The following is a 13,342-nucleotide window of genomic DNA, read 5'->3' as shown; positions in this document are numbered from 1 at the left end:
TTAGGGATCGCATACCTTGTAGAAAGACACTGTATCACCAATATAGTGGTAGTGGATTTCAAACAACACCACACCAACGGTGAAGGATAACGCAATCAGCTTATAATCCAACAATATGATAGCTAAGGATAGCAAGTGTTCGATATTAGATTTTTAATGAACTGTGGTCCAGAGTTTCAAGCCATCTCTGGTCACTCCATTCACAAGTAAATTATGATGCAGAACTGTTTCCAACATGCTGCCGTTAATTGCTAACACACATAAATGAAGAATTTGTGATATGGTTAGATTCTGCGATTGGCGGTAGAAATAGAAAGCGAGAAGACATGTCCCAAAGCAAGCGGAAGCAGAAGATAAGCTGTACTTCAATGGCGCTTTATGCTGATAGGAAGCGTATACGGAAAGTATCCGATTTTTGATAAGCCACACATAAACCAATGCAAAACCGATCCAGAGATAAATCGAAATATTAATCTCGGCATCCGTGGAGAACACGAGTCTCAGTAGACAAAGGAAAGCTACAGCAAATTCACGTGCTCGCATCCAGGTTTCCAGAATCCGGGGCCTAGTTGCAATTCGAGGTGTAATCACTTCCCTTTGTTGACTATTCGCTTCATTAAGTCGTGCAATCATTTCCGCTTGTTGACGAGTCTCTTCATTAAGTCGTGCAATCACTTCTCCTTGTTGACGAGTCGTTTCATTAAGCCGTGTAATCATTTCCCCTTGTCTTCGAGTCATTTCATTAAGTCGTGCAATCATTTCACTTTGTTGACGAATCACTTCCCCTTGTGTCGAGTCATTTCCTTGTGGCGTTTCTCTCACTTGGCTCAATTCTCTCTCAAGTTGTCTAATCCTTTCTTCCATTTGTTGTGGAGTCATTCCTTCAAATTGGAGTGGATTCAGCTCTTCCGCTTGCGGGGGAGTCATTCCTTGCACTTGTGGCGTTGTCATGATCAAGATGAAATCAAGTACAAATGCGAATTTGCAACCGATTTATGAGCCACGAGTGGGTGTAGTGATGTGTGAGTACACCATTGTGCAGTACACTCGCTTTCTAATCGAAATAAGCGTGTCGCCTCTGGTGTCTGGGCCTCCGGCATATGGATTATCCTGTCTTGTATTCTTATTTCACTGCGAACACCTATCTTTATGGAAAAGTTTGGTTTTCACAAAGTTACTGGCGGTTCGTCTGGAAGTCCCACGATTTCACACAACCGCCCGCACCAGCAACCGCCGCCTACTAGGCAGTTCCGCAAGGAACTTAAGGTGGCAAATTGTCCTCAAACGGCCATGACAAGTTGCGCTTTGGGCAACCGAGTTGCGGTTCTGCCACTGGATTTTCCGGAAATTCCCAATGATACGCCAATTTTGATGGACGGTCAGTTTGTCTATTCGATTTACAAGGACGAGAGCACGGTTCCGGGCACAATTGGGTTGGCAGGTCATATGAGGCTGTGGGGCCGGTGGTCGTTGGATCAAGTGGTGCGAGTTGGTTCGTTCAATATTTTTCAAAATAACCAACACGCGGCCTATTTGGGAGCAGCCGAGATCTCTGTGGACTTCAAGTCGCGGTCCAAGGCCCATGATCGGCCCATCAAGCATGACCAGCTCGTGGCGAGGTTTTTGGCCACTTATGAGAATCAGGTGTTGCAACCATCGCAGCCAATTGTGATGGATTTCGAGGGCAATGTGCTCCAGCTCGTGGTCACGGGCGTGCAGGTGATAGACCTTGACCAGCTTCTGGCCGACGTTCATATGGAAACCCGGTTTGATGCCAAGGGAATTTTGATTCAACAGACAAAAGCGTTTTTTGCGCCGCGTGAGGGATCGGTGATTAATATCTCGGGAAGCGGCAGAAACAGGCCCAGAGCTAACCCGATCATCAACCCGGACTTTAAGCTTGAAACCATGGGCATTGGAGGATTGGAGCAGGAATTCTCACAGATTTTCCGTCGTGCTTTTGCCAGTAGAATAATCTCGCCGGATCTCGTAGAAAAATTGGCGTTGCGCCATGTTAAGGGTTTGTTGCTTTACGGGCCGCCAGGAACCGGTAAGACGTTGATTGCTCGTCAGATTGGAAAAATGTTGAATGTGAAAGAACCAAAGGTGGTCAACGGACCGGAAATGCTCTCCAAGTACGTGGGTGCCTCGGAGGAAAACATTCGTAATCTCTTCAAGGACGCCGAACAGGAATACAAGCAAAAGGGCGAAAACTCCCAGCTCCACATCATCATTTTCGACGAGCTCGATTCGGTGTTCAAGCAGCGTGGTCTGGCCAAATCTGATGGAACCGGCGTCGGAGACAACGTAGTCAACCAGTTGTTGGCCAAGATGGACGGTGTGGACCAGTTGAACAACATTTTGATCATTGGAATGACAAACCGGTTGGATTTGATCGATAATGCGTTGCTTCGTCCCGGTCGGTTTGAGATCCAGATTGAGATTTCGTTGCCTGACGAAAAGGGAAGAAGAGATATTCTTGCGATTCACACAGCAAAAATGAGAGAAAACAACTTGTTGGCTCCAGATGTGGATCTCGAAGAACTCGCTTCGCTCACGAAAAATTTCACCGGTGCTGAACTCGAAGGCCTTTGCAACTCGGCCACTTCGTTTGCAATCAACAAGCACACTAAGACTGGTTCTGTGGCTCAGGTTGATACCAATATCGAGAAAATGCAGCTTACAAGAAACGACTTTTTGAATGCGCTCAACGAGGTTCGTCCTGCGTTCGGAGTCAACGAAGAAGATCTTGCCAAAAATGCTCCTCATGGAATCATTCCGTTTTCTCTGCATATCGGGGCTATTTTCGACAAGGGAAGAGCATTCATTGATGAAGTCAAGTCATCGGAAACCGAAAGACTCATTTCCATTCTCTTCCACGGTGCCCCAGGATCGGGAAAAACAGCGATTGCTCTGACATTGGCATTGCAATCGGAGTTCCCTTTCATTAAGATGCTTTCGGCCGAAAGTCTCGTGGGAATGCTGGAGCCCATGAAAATCGCTACCATTGATTCTACGTTCCGTGATGTCTACAAGTCGCCGTTGAACATTCTTGTCATCGACAAGATCGAGACCTTGATCAACTACGTGCCTATTGGACCTCGGTTTTCCAACGACATTCTCCAGACCCTCATGGTGAGTCTCACAAAACAACCTCCCAATGGCCGAAGATTGTTGATTATTGGTACCACTTCCCAGTATTCTGTGTTGAAACACATGAACTTGGTGGACTGTTTCACAAACACCATTGCTGTCAACCAAGTGACGCAAACAGACGAACTCATGAAAATCATGGAAAAAATAGGATTCATGTCCGATACCGCTAGACACCAAATAGTGCAACAGCTTGAAGAAAGTGCTTCTTCCGACGAGCCGCCGCTTCGTTTAGGCGTGAAAAAACTCTTGCAGGTGTTGATGAACGCACGCTACTTGAAGGCGGACGTTCCTATGGTGGTGGAAAACATCATCGAAGCACACATGGCTTAGCCGGAAAAACCATGAACAAGGAAAGCCAATTGATCCGTATTCTAGTGGATTTGCAGCCAAAGTGCTTAGTAAAATTTGCTGGTGAAACCAGAACATACAGCGGAATGTACCTCCTTCGGTTGTAGTTGATAGTTTTGTGCTTAGTAAACAGAAACCCCTATAACGAATGCAATTTCCCCAACCGTATAACGCAGCCAAGAAATGACGCATACGAGGTCAACGAGACGAGCCGCAACCCCTTTGTTTTCGGGTTTTTTTTCTTAAAATTAGCAACCGCAGCCGACATAATTGCCCCACATTCTGGAACAATGGGTCATAAATGCGGAGTATTCGGAATAATCGTCGAATTTGCGAGTTTCTCCAACGCTTCGGAATAATATAAAAACCCGGAAAATGCAAAATTATCTTACTATACTTTGAGGCCATGAGAGCTTTTCTTGCCTTAATTTTCCTCACCTTCGTTATGAACGTGGAATCAAGTAGACCCTTGATGGCATTCACGCCAAGCCACGGCTGGATGAATGATCCGAATGGACAATTCTACGATTCCAAAAATGAACTCTGGCACTTGTACTACCAGTACAATCCCAACGACACAGTATGGGGAACACCTTTGTACTGGGGCCATGCAACTTCCAAAGACTTGTCGACCTGGAAGGATTATGGTGCGACTATTGGACCCGATCGTGACGAAGATGGAATCTTTTCTGGAAACATTGTGGTTGACCATAATAACACTTCTGGTTTTTTCAACGACTCAATTGACCCCAGACAAAGAGTGGTAGCAATTTATACGTACAATACCGAAGGTTCTCAAACTCAACATGTTGCGTACTCGCTTGATGGAGGGTACACTTTTGAAAAGTATGAACATAATCCGGTTTTGGATGTTGATAACATCAACTTTAGAGACCCCAAAGTGTTCTGGCACGAGCCAACTAACCAGTGGATCATGGTGATAGCTTTGAGTCAGCAATTTAAGATTCAAATTTATGGCTCGATCGACTTGACGAACTGGAGCTTGCACTCCAATTTTACTGGAGGACTCTTTGGGTTTCAATATGAGTGTCCTGGACTCATTGAGGTTCCTGTTGAAGGGACTGATGAGCTGAAATGGGTTATGTTCATTGCAATCAACCCAGGGCTGCCTTTGGGTGGTTCGTCCAACCAGTATTTCATTGGCTCATTTGACGGATTTGAGTTTGTACCAGACGACTCCCAAGCCAGACTTATGGATTACGGCAAGGATTTCTATGCTTTTCAAACATTTGATAATGCTCCCAAAGAACTGGGTGTTGTTGGCTTGGCATGGGCTTCCAATTGGCAGTATGCAAATCTTGCACCTACAAAAGAGTGGAGAAGTTCCATGACATTGGCACGTCAAATGACATTAGCATCTCGAAACATGAACCCGGAAACCAAGGTTTTGTCGTTACTTCAAAAACCAATTTTTGGCGAAAGTGTGGTGGCTGCAAATAAAATTTCAAAACGGAATATTACTGGTCAAGATGAACAAGCCGTAAAAATCCACAAGAATTCCACCGGTACTTTTCTGTTTGATATCACTTTTAGTGTTGATCTGCTGAAGAACCAAACTGGTCAACTACAGGTGATTTCTGGTCAAAATGGTGAGTCCATTAGGGCAGGATTTGATCCCACAGCTGGTCAATTTTTCGTGGATCGTGGAAATACTAGCGGATTAAAAGAGAATCCTTTCTTCACCGACAAAACTTCGGCTTATGTCGAACCTTGGAAACACCAAAATGATTTGCCTGTTTATAAAATGTTTGGAGTGATTGATGGAAATTTGATTGAGGTCTTTTTGAACGATGGTATCGCGACCTTGACCAACACATTTTTCATTCCTGGTACTGAGGGACTTGAGTATCTTGAGATTGAGTCTTCTAGTGATGCCATCCATATAGTGGAGCTGGAGGTGAAGGAGTTAAAATTGAGGGCAACTTCATAGCCAGTATAAATAGACCATTAGTTTCTTGTCAATATTTTGGATAGTTCTTAATGGATTCTGTTGCGTCCTAATTCTTCGATTCGATTGTTTCTATTGTTTCTTGTATGGATGTAAGATAGTCGTGACCTTTTTTGCCTGCTTGTAAACAAATTCTGCAACCACATTTATTGCGAGCAATTTGCAAAAATAAGTGCACCGTATTTGCAACCATTGCAACCAATAAGACTCGCATGCCGATCTGCTTAGATACTATAAGCCAGTTCACGTCATCACTTCACTTGTCTCAATGAACAATAGTTCTTATTTCACGTATATCTGTATGGCCGGTTATGTATCATTTGTTATCTCATCAATATGAATGAAATTTGCCTACAATTCAAAATTGCATGCGAATCAAAACCTGTCTCTTTTTCTCTCTTATTCTCTCTTTTTATAGTCTGTTCCTTGACCTCATGCATCATCATCGCGTGCGCCACTTGACCTCGTGCGCCACTTTAGCTCCGTATGCCAGTTGATGCATCGCCACGTTCTGGCCTCGTATTCACGCCGACCGTGCATCTCATGCAAAGGAGCCAGAGGGGCATCGCGCCGCACAAAGTGCAGCATCTCATTTCTTATCGGAGGGTGTGGCTGAGGAGCAACTATTTGTGGTATTGATAAGGAAAAAAACAACGTTGACAAATATATAAACTATTCATGGAGTCCAGCATGCATCCTTTCAATCATAGTATCAAAATTGAATTCGAAAATTGATTTGCATGCTAGCGGGGTCAAAGATGATACATCACCAAGTGACCGGTTGAGCCACAACCAAATAATACTATCGAGCCCAAGAACCAAATGACCGGAATGACCGAATGTCTGCTGCACTATTGCGTAGCTCTTCACTGCTTTGCGCCCATTAACCCGTGTAATTAGCCACTTTAGGAATGGCTGCAAACGACGCCTCAATCACTTGCATATCTCCGTATGCAAGTCGGGTCTCAATAGAACCTGGATACATCGTATTTATCCGCTTATGCACATGGTTGAAGGGGTGATTGATGCAGGTGATGCGCTTAGACCCCACTTCTTGGCTGTAAGCGGATGCAAGAGGCCGGAAGTTCATACAATTGGTCACGCAACGTGTTCCTTGGATTATAAATAGAGGTGGAGTCCTCTTTTCTTTTCCCAAATATGATTGATTTATTTTTCGGGGACTCCAATTCCGCCAATTCTAGCGATTACGAGCATTCGGAAGATCATACCCCTGTATCTCCAATTACTCCAAATGAGGAATTTTTCGTGTCAGCTGCATTAAAACCTTCTGATATCCTCAATGTTGATGCCGATTCAAGAGCATTTCATCCTTACAAAATAGATGAAGATCTTTTTCGGCAAGGAATGCTTCCCCTCGGGTCACAATGGGTGGTCTGTGCCCGGCAAACATTCATAAATGAGCCTTTTGAAATTGAGGATCCAGAAAGTCAATTCGTGCTGATCAGTACCGATGTTGACGCCAAATACTGCAAATTCACATTTTGCGTCAACTTGCTCGCTTACCGCATGATCGTCACACAGGGCGCTTGTCCTCGTAAATTAATCGCATTGAAAACCATGAAGGGAATGCCACAATATAAGAATCAAGACAGTGGCAGTAAACCAATGGTGCGGAAACCCAAGGTTTTATCATCTGCTACCAAGTATCCATGTCGATTAAATATAGCTGAGCTTTCCTGCCACTTGAATTTGGAAAACTACCATATTCGCTTAACTATGGAGCTCGAGGAAAATATTCTCCACATTTTTGAAAAGCTTTGCAATGTCAGCTTGGACCACCTGAGTTGGGTGCGTACATTTAGTACGGCTGACAAGGAAGCAAAGATTGCCACATTGATGAGAGCTTTACAACCATGGTACCCTGAATTTTCAAAAAAACAATTGGAAATCATTATCAAAAGAGGTATGTACAGAGCAACCCAGGGAAGATTACGCAGGGAAAGAAGACATAGATCACGGAGGAAATATTATACTTCATGCACCCCAGACCCTGGGGTTAATACGGAGGTGGGTCCGGAAGAAATGATTCGACTCCTAAGCGTATCTCGTTGCGAGCCAACCACACATTAGACCTGTACGCGGCTGGTATGCAACCCATCTAATACCATTCCTGGATCAGAAGGCATAGCGCCTAATGTGGTAGGTTTTCAAAAGCATAGGCCAGGTCAGATGACGTAATGTTGCTTTTCTATACCCAACTTTGTGTTTGGGACGCAATGATGCAGCACATGTGCCGCCACACGACCAGCAGATTGATGTAGCGACGATCCACACCGATATTATTTCGCATACCTATCTAGCTACGTATAGAATTTCTGTTAGTTCTATCATCGTACTTGGATATAAGCTAGCTTCTCACGAGCTACTATCGATTAGTCCCAGCAAGTTGCAATTAATTTGGTGAGGTGAGTCTGCTACTATCATGGGTAACAATACCTCCAGTACGAGAAAATCGACAGCCGGTATAAGGCATGGTGGGGCAAGCATACGAAAGTCAGCGGTGAATGCTGCCAACCATTCGTTGGACGAAGACTTTAGTGATTTGATTTTGCATGAAGTGAAAAAAAAGCAAGAGAAGCAGAACAGTCCCATTCGGCCCATTACCAGCTCTTCTGGCTCCAATACCGACGATACATTACCGAAGAATGAATTTTCCAACGGGTTGATTGAAGATGAGTACAACGAATTGAATGCCGGACTTATAGAGACGGATGTTGCCGAGCTCAACAGGAACATCATCCCTGATGAAGATAGCAACAGTGATGCGGAAATGGAAGATATGTCTATCTCTCTGACTGACGTGCCCACCAACAACCACAACGGAGTCACGGAACTGGAAACAGAGACGCCTACACCCGATTGGAGTAAGGTGGATTTCACCAAGATTCTTCCGCCAAATGCGCCGGGACAATCGAATGAAACAGGAGGACGGCTGCCTCGGGAAGACTTGACCAATAGCAAGAGCAGCAGTTCGTCGCAGGTCAGGCAATTGATTCCTGTGGAGATCAAGTGGGTCAACTCGACCAAGGAAAACATTCAGAAAATTGCAATCATTGGTTCGTTTTCCAATTGGAGAGACATGATCCGACTCAAAAAGTCGAAAACTTTTGACAATGAGTATACCGTTACAATAAAGCTTCCCTTGGGAGTGCACAAGTTGTTATATGTCATTAATAACGAGTATCGCATTAGCGACCAGCTTCCAACTGCCACTGACCAAGAGGGAATTTTCTTCAACTGGTTTGAAGTACTCGATGCTGGCCATCTTTTTAATCATTCACAGAACTTGCCACAGCGTACAGAGGCATCTACAAACTACGACGCCAACATCATAGCGCAGCCTACTAATGACGTGTACCAGGCAGGAAGGTACGAGGTTGATCGTATCAATAGAAAATCTACAAGTTTTTTGACGAGCGTCAGCAAGCAGGAAAGTGGTACGGAAATCAGTCATGTTGAGTATATGGATGAAGATTCCAACGCACATCATGATCCACGGTCACAGGGAGATAATCGCAATGTCGATGGACATCAGGGATTCAAGAGTCCTCCGGGAATATCTGATCCAGGAGCTTATACTCCTTTCCATGGACTGACGTCGTCGTCGTCGCTTCTTGCTGAAAAGAAGAAGCCTATCGAGTACTCCAGTGAAATTCCAGCGATGTTTGTCAACTACGAATATTTCAAGAAAAAGGGACCTTCCTACGAATTGCCTGAGCCACCCCAGTTACCAGCGCACCTCAACAATGTGTTGTTGAACAAATTACTGAATCCTCACCAATCCAATACTTCGATTCCTACGTCTCCCGCTGAGGCTGCAATTAGCGCAGCCCACCTAAGTTCATCTACAGGGATAGGGTCGTCGTCGTTGGGAGGATCAAGTTCGCATCGACCAGCACTTCGTCGCGCCGACAGCTCGTATTATGCCTCGAGTTCAAACGACTATCTGGCGATTCCAAACCACGTTATTCTCAACCATTTAATGACCACTTCCATTCGAAACGAGGTTCTTACAGTTGCATGTATAACACGATATCTGGGCAAGTTTGTCACCCAGATAATGCACTCGCCAGCCGATACATAGGCGGTTCATGAGTCTAATTGTTGGTTCATTTGTGAGTTGGTTGGGTCTGGTGGTTTAAGCGCTTTGCATACGTCTGATCTCACCGTTACACAAGGTCTGGGTCTGGGGTCTGGGTGTGCCGGTTTGTGTAGTTCGCGCTCGGCTGATTGTGACTTCTTCCGATCATACCCGCCATGTCATGGACCGGGGTGAAAAAAGCTATCAATAGAGCAGGCACGCAGGTGTTGGTGAAGGCTGGCCAGGTGGATGTCACGGTAGATACCGAGTTTGAGTTTGAGGAAAAACGGTACCGCACCATGCAATCGCACAGTCGCAAACTCCACTCGGAATTAAAGTACTATTTGGACACACTTCGACGGCTTGAAAGTGCCCAGCTAAGCGTCGCTAAGGCATTGAGCTCATTTTATGGACAGCAGCAAGGAGAAAAACCCACGTCGTTGGCGCAGGAATATTATACAGCTTTGGAAAAGACCCACGACGAAGTAGCCAAAGCATTGGAGACGCCGTATCACCAGACAGTGTTGAACCCTGTGGCGCGGTTCAACCTGTACTACATAGAGATTGACGAGGCTATCAAGAAGCGGGAACACAAGAGGTTGGATTACGATGCATTGCGAGCCAAAGTCCAGAAACTAATAGACCGTCCCGACGAAGAAGAGAAACTCAAGGACACGGAACAGCAACTCGATGGTTCTCGTGAAGTGTATGAGAAGCTCAATGAAGAGCTCAAGCATGAACTTCCTCGGTTCACCAATCTCCGCATTCCGTTTTTCGATCCTTCATTCGAAGCATTTGCCCGATTACAAATGCGTTACTTTCGAGAAAACTATGAGTCGTTGGCCCAGTTGGAAACCAAGCTCGATGCACAAACGCGGAAGGATTACATGGACGGAACGTTGGATCTGCGGCTCGACCTGTGCTTGGCCAAGATGCGAGAGTTACAGGCATAGCGGTGAGCGGTGAGCGGAGCGATACCGCGAAAAATGGTAAAACGAAAAGCTTATTGAGCATCCTCTTTATGTCATCTTCATCACCTTCAGATCTTAGATCTCATGACAAAATTCTATGACCCATAGCCAATTCATATGATGCTATATTTATTCTGCCACACTTTCTCAATTCGTATCTCACATTTTTTCATTTCGTATCTTTCGCATTTTCGCTTTTCGCTTTCGCGAATCAACTCACCTTCACTATCTCCAGCCCCACCGCCTTCCCTAATGGGGGACCGAAACAACCACGAAATCCCCACAACCCATGTCCACGAGCCATTTGACGAGTCGTTCTGGCGCTCCTATCTCGACAGCTTGAATTCATCAACACTACAATCGTCCGGAGATTTTGCTCCTGTCAGCCCCAAAAAATACACATCTTCCTCGCCTGCTGTGGCCACTATAATCAAGTATTTTGAGGCATTGAAGCTTCCCATACCGCCTACCACCCAGATAGTGGCTTTGCTCAAGTCTCCGTTCACTTTTGGCGATGTTACACGGACATTTTTTTTGATCAGATTCTTCCAGGTCAGTCGAGACGGGTTCTTTTTGACCAACCAGAACCAGGACCGGATAGGCGGGCTCATCAACTATGTGGGAGCCGAAAATTGGGAAAATGTCATGTGTTATTTGGACGCGTTGCTCTTTGCCATGTTTGCGAATCTCGAGAGTTTCGAGCCCATTTTGTTCATTTCCAACCAGCACCCCAATGCCATGGTAACAAGGCTTTCGGCGCTTCTTCGTCTCTATGTGAATCTTCTCCGGTCTGGAAACCTTATCACCAGGGACATCACTATGAGGATTTGCGAGGTGCTTCTGGCGCTCGGTTTTGAAGAAGCCATGTCTCACAAACAGCAGGACTCAGCTGCAATGTTTGAGTTTTTGACAGAAACCCTTGCCATGCCGTTGCTCACGTTTAAAATCGAGATCCAGCACGGCGGAAAGTTCAGCGAGGAAGACGACTTGAAGATCTCAAAAGAACGCATTCTTTTCGTCAGTCTACCAGAAGAAGGCACCGACGACATTCTCCTAGAGGAATGCCTCGAGCACTACTTCAACAACTCCATCAGCGTCAAGCGGGAACTAGAGCGTCGAGCAACACTCGAAAATATTCTCTTAAAAAGCCCTCCCCAGCCCAAATCCGGGTCCGTTGATGTGGTGCCCACCGTCGACGAAAACTCAACAATTGTCCGCGAAAAACCGTCTCAGGACTTGATAGAGGACATAGGAGGAGTGCGTGAGCGCCGGGCTTCGTCCTCAGATGTTAATCTTGCCCGGAAACGTTCGGATAGCAAAGTTAGCACGACGAGAATCTCGGTGCGAACCCGATCTTCTACCCTCTCTATTTGGTCGTTGGAAGACCTGGACAAGGGCAAACCTAAGGAGGTCAATTTGTCGGCATGGATGTTTCTCCGGCTCATGCCATTTTACACCGACGACAATATTGTTTCTGAAAAAAACGATATTAGTCTTGCGAAAAATTCACGAGAGTTTGTGGATCGCCGACCCATATTGCCAATTTGTCTCAAGCGGTACTCGTTCAGCTCCGTGTCTTCAACAGCCAAAAGGTCTCTGCGCCGCATAATCGTTCCTCCCGTCATAAATCTTCCAGAATTTGTGGCCGACGAAGAAAACGCCGATATTCCTGGAGAATACAAGCTCATCTTGGAAAGCGCCGTTTGTCACCGCGGCACTTCCATTTCGTCTGGTCATTTTGTGTCGGCAATCCGTAAAGATCTGAGCGATATTTCATGTGAAGAAGCCCATTCGGCGCCATGGATGCTATATGACGATATGGCGAAAAAGGGCCGTGTGGTTCAAAAAACATTTAAAGAAGTTTTTGACAAAGAATGGCCGTATATTTTGTTTTATCGGTTGGTTTCCAACGACGAGGTACTCGAAAGTGCCAATTCCAGCATCAGAACCAGGGGAAGTAGCACCACCAAGCCGTTCATTGTCCAGCAAGGAGCCCGAAATAAGTACTGGAACGAGACCCTTTCTCCCATTGTTAGTACTGATAATTTGAACGAGTCGAGTTCTCTTCGCAAAACAAGCACCGTGGCTAGTGTCGCTAGCATTCCAATTCCAGATATCACTCCTCTCGACAGCCGGTTTGTCGATATTCGCAGCAAGTATTTCTGGTACGTCACCGACGAGAACAAACTGTATTATAAAGAATTGCCCACAGTTTCCAAGAGCCGTAACCGCGAGTACAGCGTCAGCATGGGTCCCCAAATTCGCCGAAACAGCCAATGGAGCACGGCAACTAATGCAACAATTCCTAATGGAAAGATGCTGAAGACAGAGGCAAAGTTGGCTCCACAAATTGACGAAAAAAAGGTGGAAATGAGTAAAAAAGTGGAAAGTAAAGACGAAAAGAAACCTCACAAAGGGTTCCATCGGCGCAAAAAGAATAAAGAGGACCATAAAAAGGAAAGATGTGTGGTGGTATAACAGGAGTTCAACCATTACAGTTGTCATTTTGGATTAAAGTTTGGATCAAACTGGGATAATGATCCGTCCAGATTGCTCACAAATGCTTAAGTCAATGTCTATATTTACAGCTAAAGATATGTGGTTCTGAAGCACAAAATGTCTTTCCAAATGTGTCAAAACCCATTTTAGATCAGATGAAATAACCACGTTATAACTGCCTATGATAAACTGGACCGGTCAAATGAACCACAAAATTTTTGAATCAGACTTTACTGGTGAGTCAGAAGATCATATTTGATACATTACTAAAAATCATACTAACGAGTATACTGAAGA

General features: G+C 45.2%; 7 protein-coding genes across 7 annotated transcripts; 6 read left to right on the top strand and 1 right to left on the bottom strand. All coding sequences in view use genetic code 12, as the record gives it.

Annotated features, from left to right (window-relative positions):
* Positions 1–153: 153 nt before the first annotated feature.
* On the bottom strand, positions 154–951 carry PGUG_02779 (uncharacterized protein; the record flags this gene model as incomplete). The annotated part of the gene is made up of 1 exon (XM_001485000.1): positions 154–951. The coding sequence occupies one exon, from the start codon at positions 949–951 to the stop codon at positions 154–156; it is 798 nt and encodes a 265-aa protein (XP_001485050.2).
* Positions 952–1,149: 198 nt separating this feature from the next.
* SEC18 (AAA family ATPase) lies at positions 1,150–3,486 on the top strand (the record flags this gene model as incomplete). The annotated part of the gene is made up of 1 exon (XM_001484999.1): positions 1,150–3,486. One exon carries the CDS (start codon positions 1,150–1,152, stop codon positions 3,484–3,486), a length of 2,337 nt encoding a protein of 778 aa, XP_001485049.2.
* Positions 3,487–3,910: 424 nt separating this feature from the next.
* On the top strand, positions 3,911–5,455 carry PGUG_02777 (glycoside hydrolase family 32 protein; the record flags this gene model as incomplete). The annotated part of the gene is made up of 1 exon (XM_001484998.1): positions 3,911–5,455. The coding sequence occupies one exon, from the start codon at positions 3,911–3,913 to the stop codon at positions 5,453–5,455; it is 1,545 nt and encodes a 514-aa protein (XP_001485048.2).
* Positions 5,456–6,631: 1,176 nt separating this feature from the next.
* PGUG_02776 (uncharacterized protein) lies at positions 6,632–7,564 on the top strand (the record flags this gene model as incomplete). Its single annotated transcript, XM_001484997.1, has 1 exon — positions 6,632–7,564. One exon carries the CDS (start codon positions 6,632–6,634, stop codon positions 7,562–7,564), a length of 933 nt encoding a protein of 310 aa, XP_001485047.2.
* Positions 7,565–7,916: 352 nt separating this feature from the next.
* Positions 7,917–9,578, top strand: KIS2 (Kis2p; the record flags this gene model as incomplete). The annotated part of the gene is made up of 1 exon (XM_001484996.1): positions 7,917–9,578. One exon carries the CDS (start codon positions 7,917–7,919, stop codon positions 9,576–9,578), a length of 1,662 nt encoding a protein of 553 aa, XP_001485046.2.
* Positions 9,579–9,751: 173 nt separating this feature from the next.
* RVS162 (Rvs162p) lies at positions 9,752–10,528 on the top strand (the record flags this gene model as incomplete). The annotated part of the gene is made up of 1 exon (XM_001484995.1): positions 9,752–10,528. The coding sequence occupies one exon, from the start codon at positions 9,752–9,754 to the stop codon at positions 10,526–10,528; it is 777 nt and encodes a 258-aa protein (XP_001485045.2).
* Positions 10,529–10,663: 135 nt separating this feature from the next.
* Positions 10,664–13,024, top strand: PGUG_02773 (uncharacterized protein; the record flags this gene model as incomplete). The annotated part of the gene is made up of 1 exon (XM_001484994.1): positions 10,664–13,024. One exon carries the CDS (start codon positions 10,664–10,666, stop codon positions 13,022–13,024), a length of 2,361 nt encoding a protein of 786 aa, XP_001485044.2.
* Positions 13,025–13,342: the final 318 nt, after the last annotated feature.

The sequence above is a fragment of the Meyerozyma guilliermondii genome, genomic scaffold (genome assembly GCF_000149425.1).
Source record: "Meyerozyma guilliermondii ATCC 6260 scaffold_3 genomic scaffold, whole genome shotgun sequence".
Lineage (NCBI taxonomy): Eukaryota > Fungi > Ascomycota > Pichiomycetes > Serinales > Debaryomycetaceae > Meyerozyma > Meyerozyma guilliermondii.
This window is presented reverse-complemented; position numbering and strand designations above follow the sequence as displayed.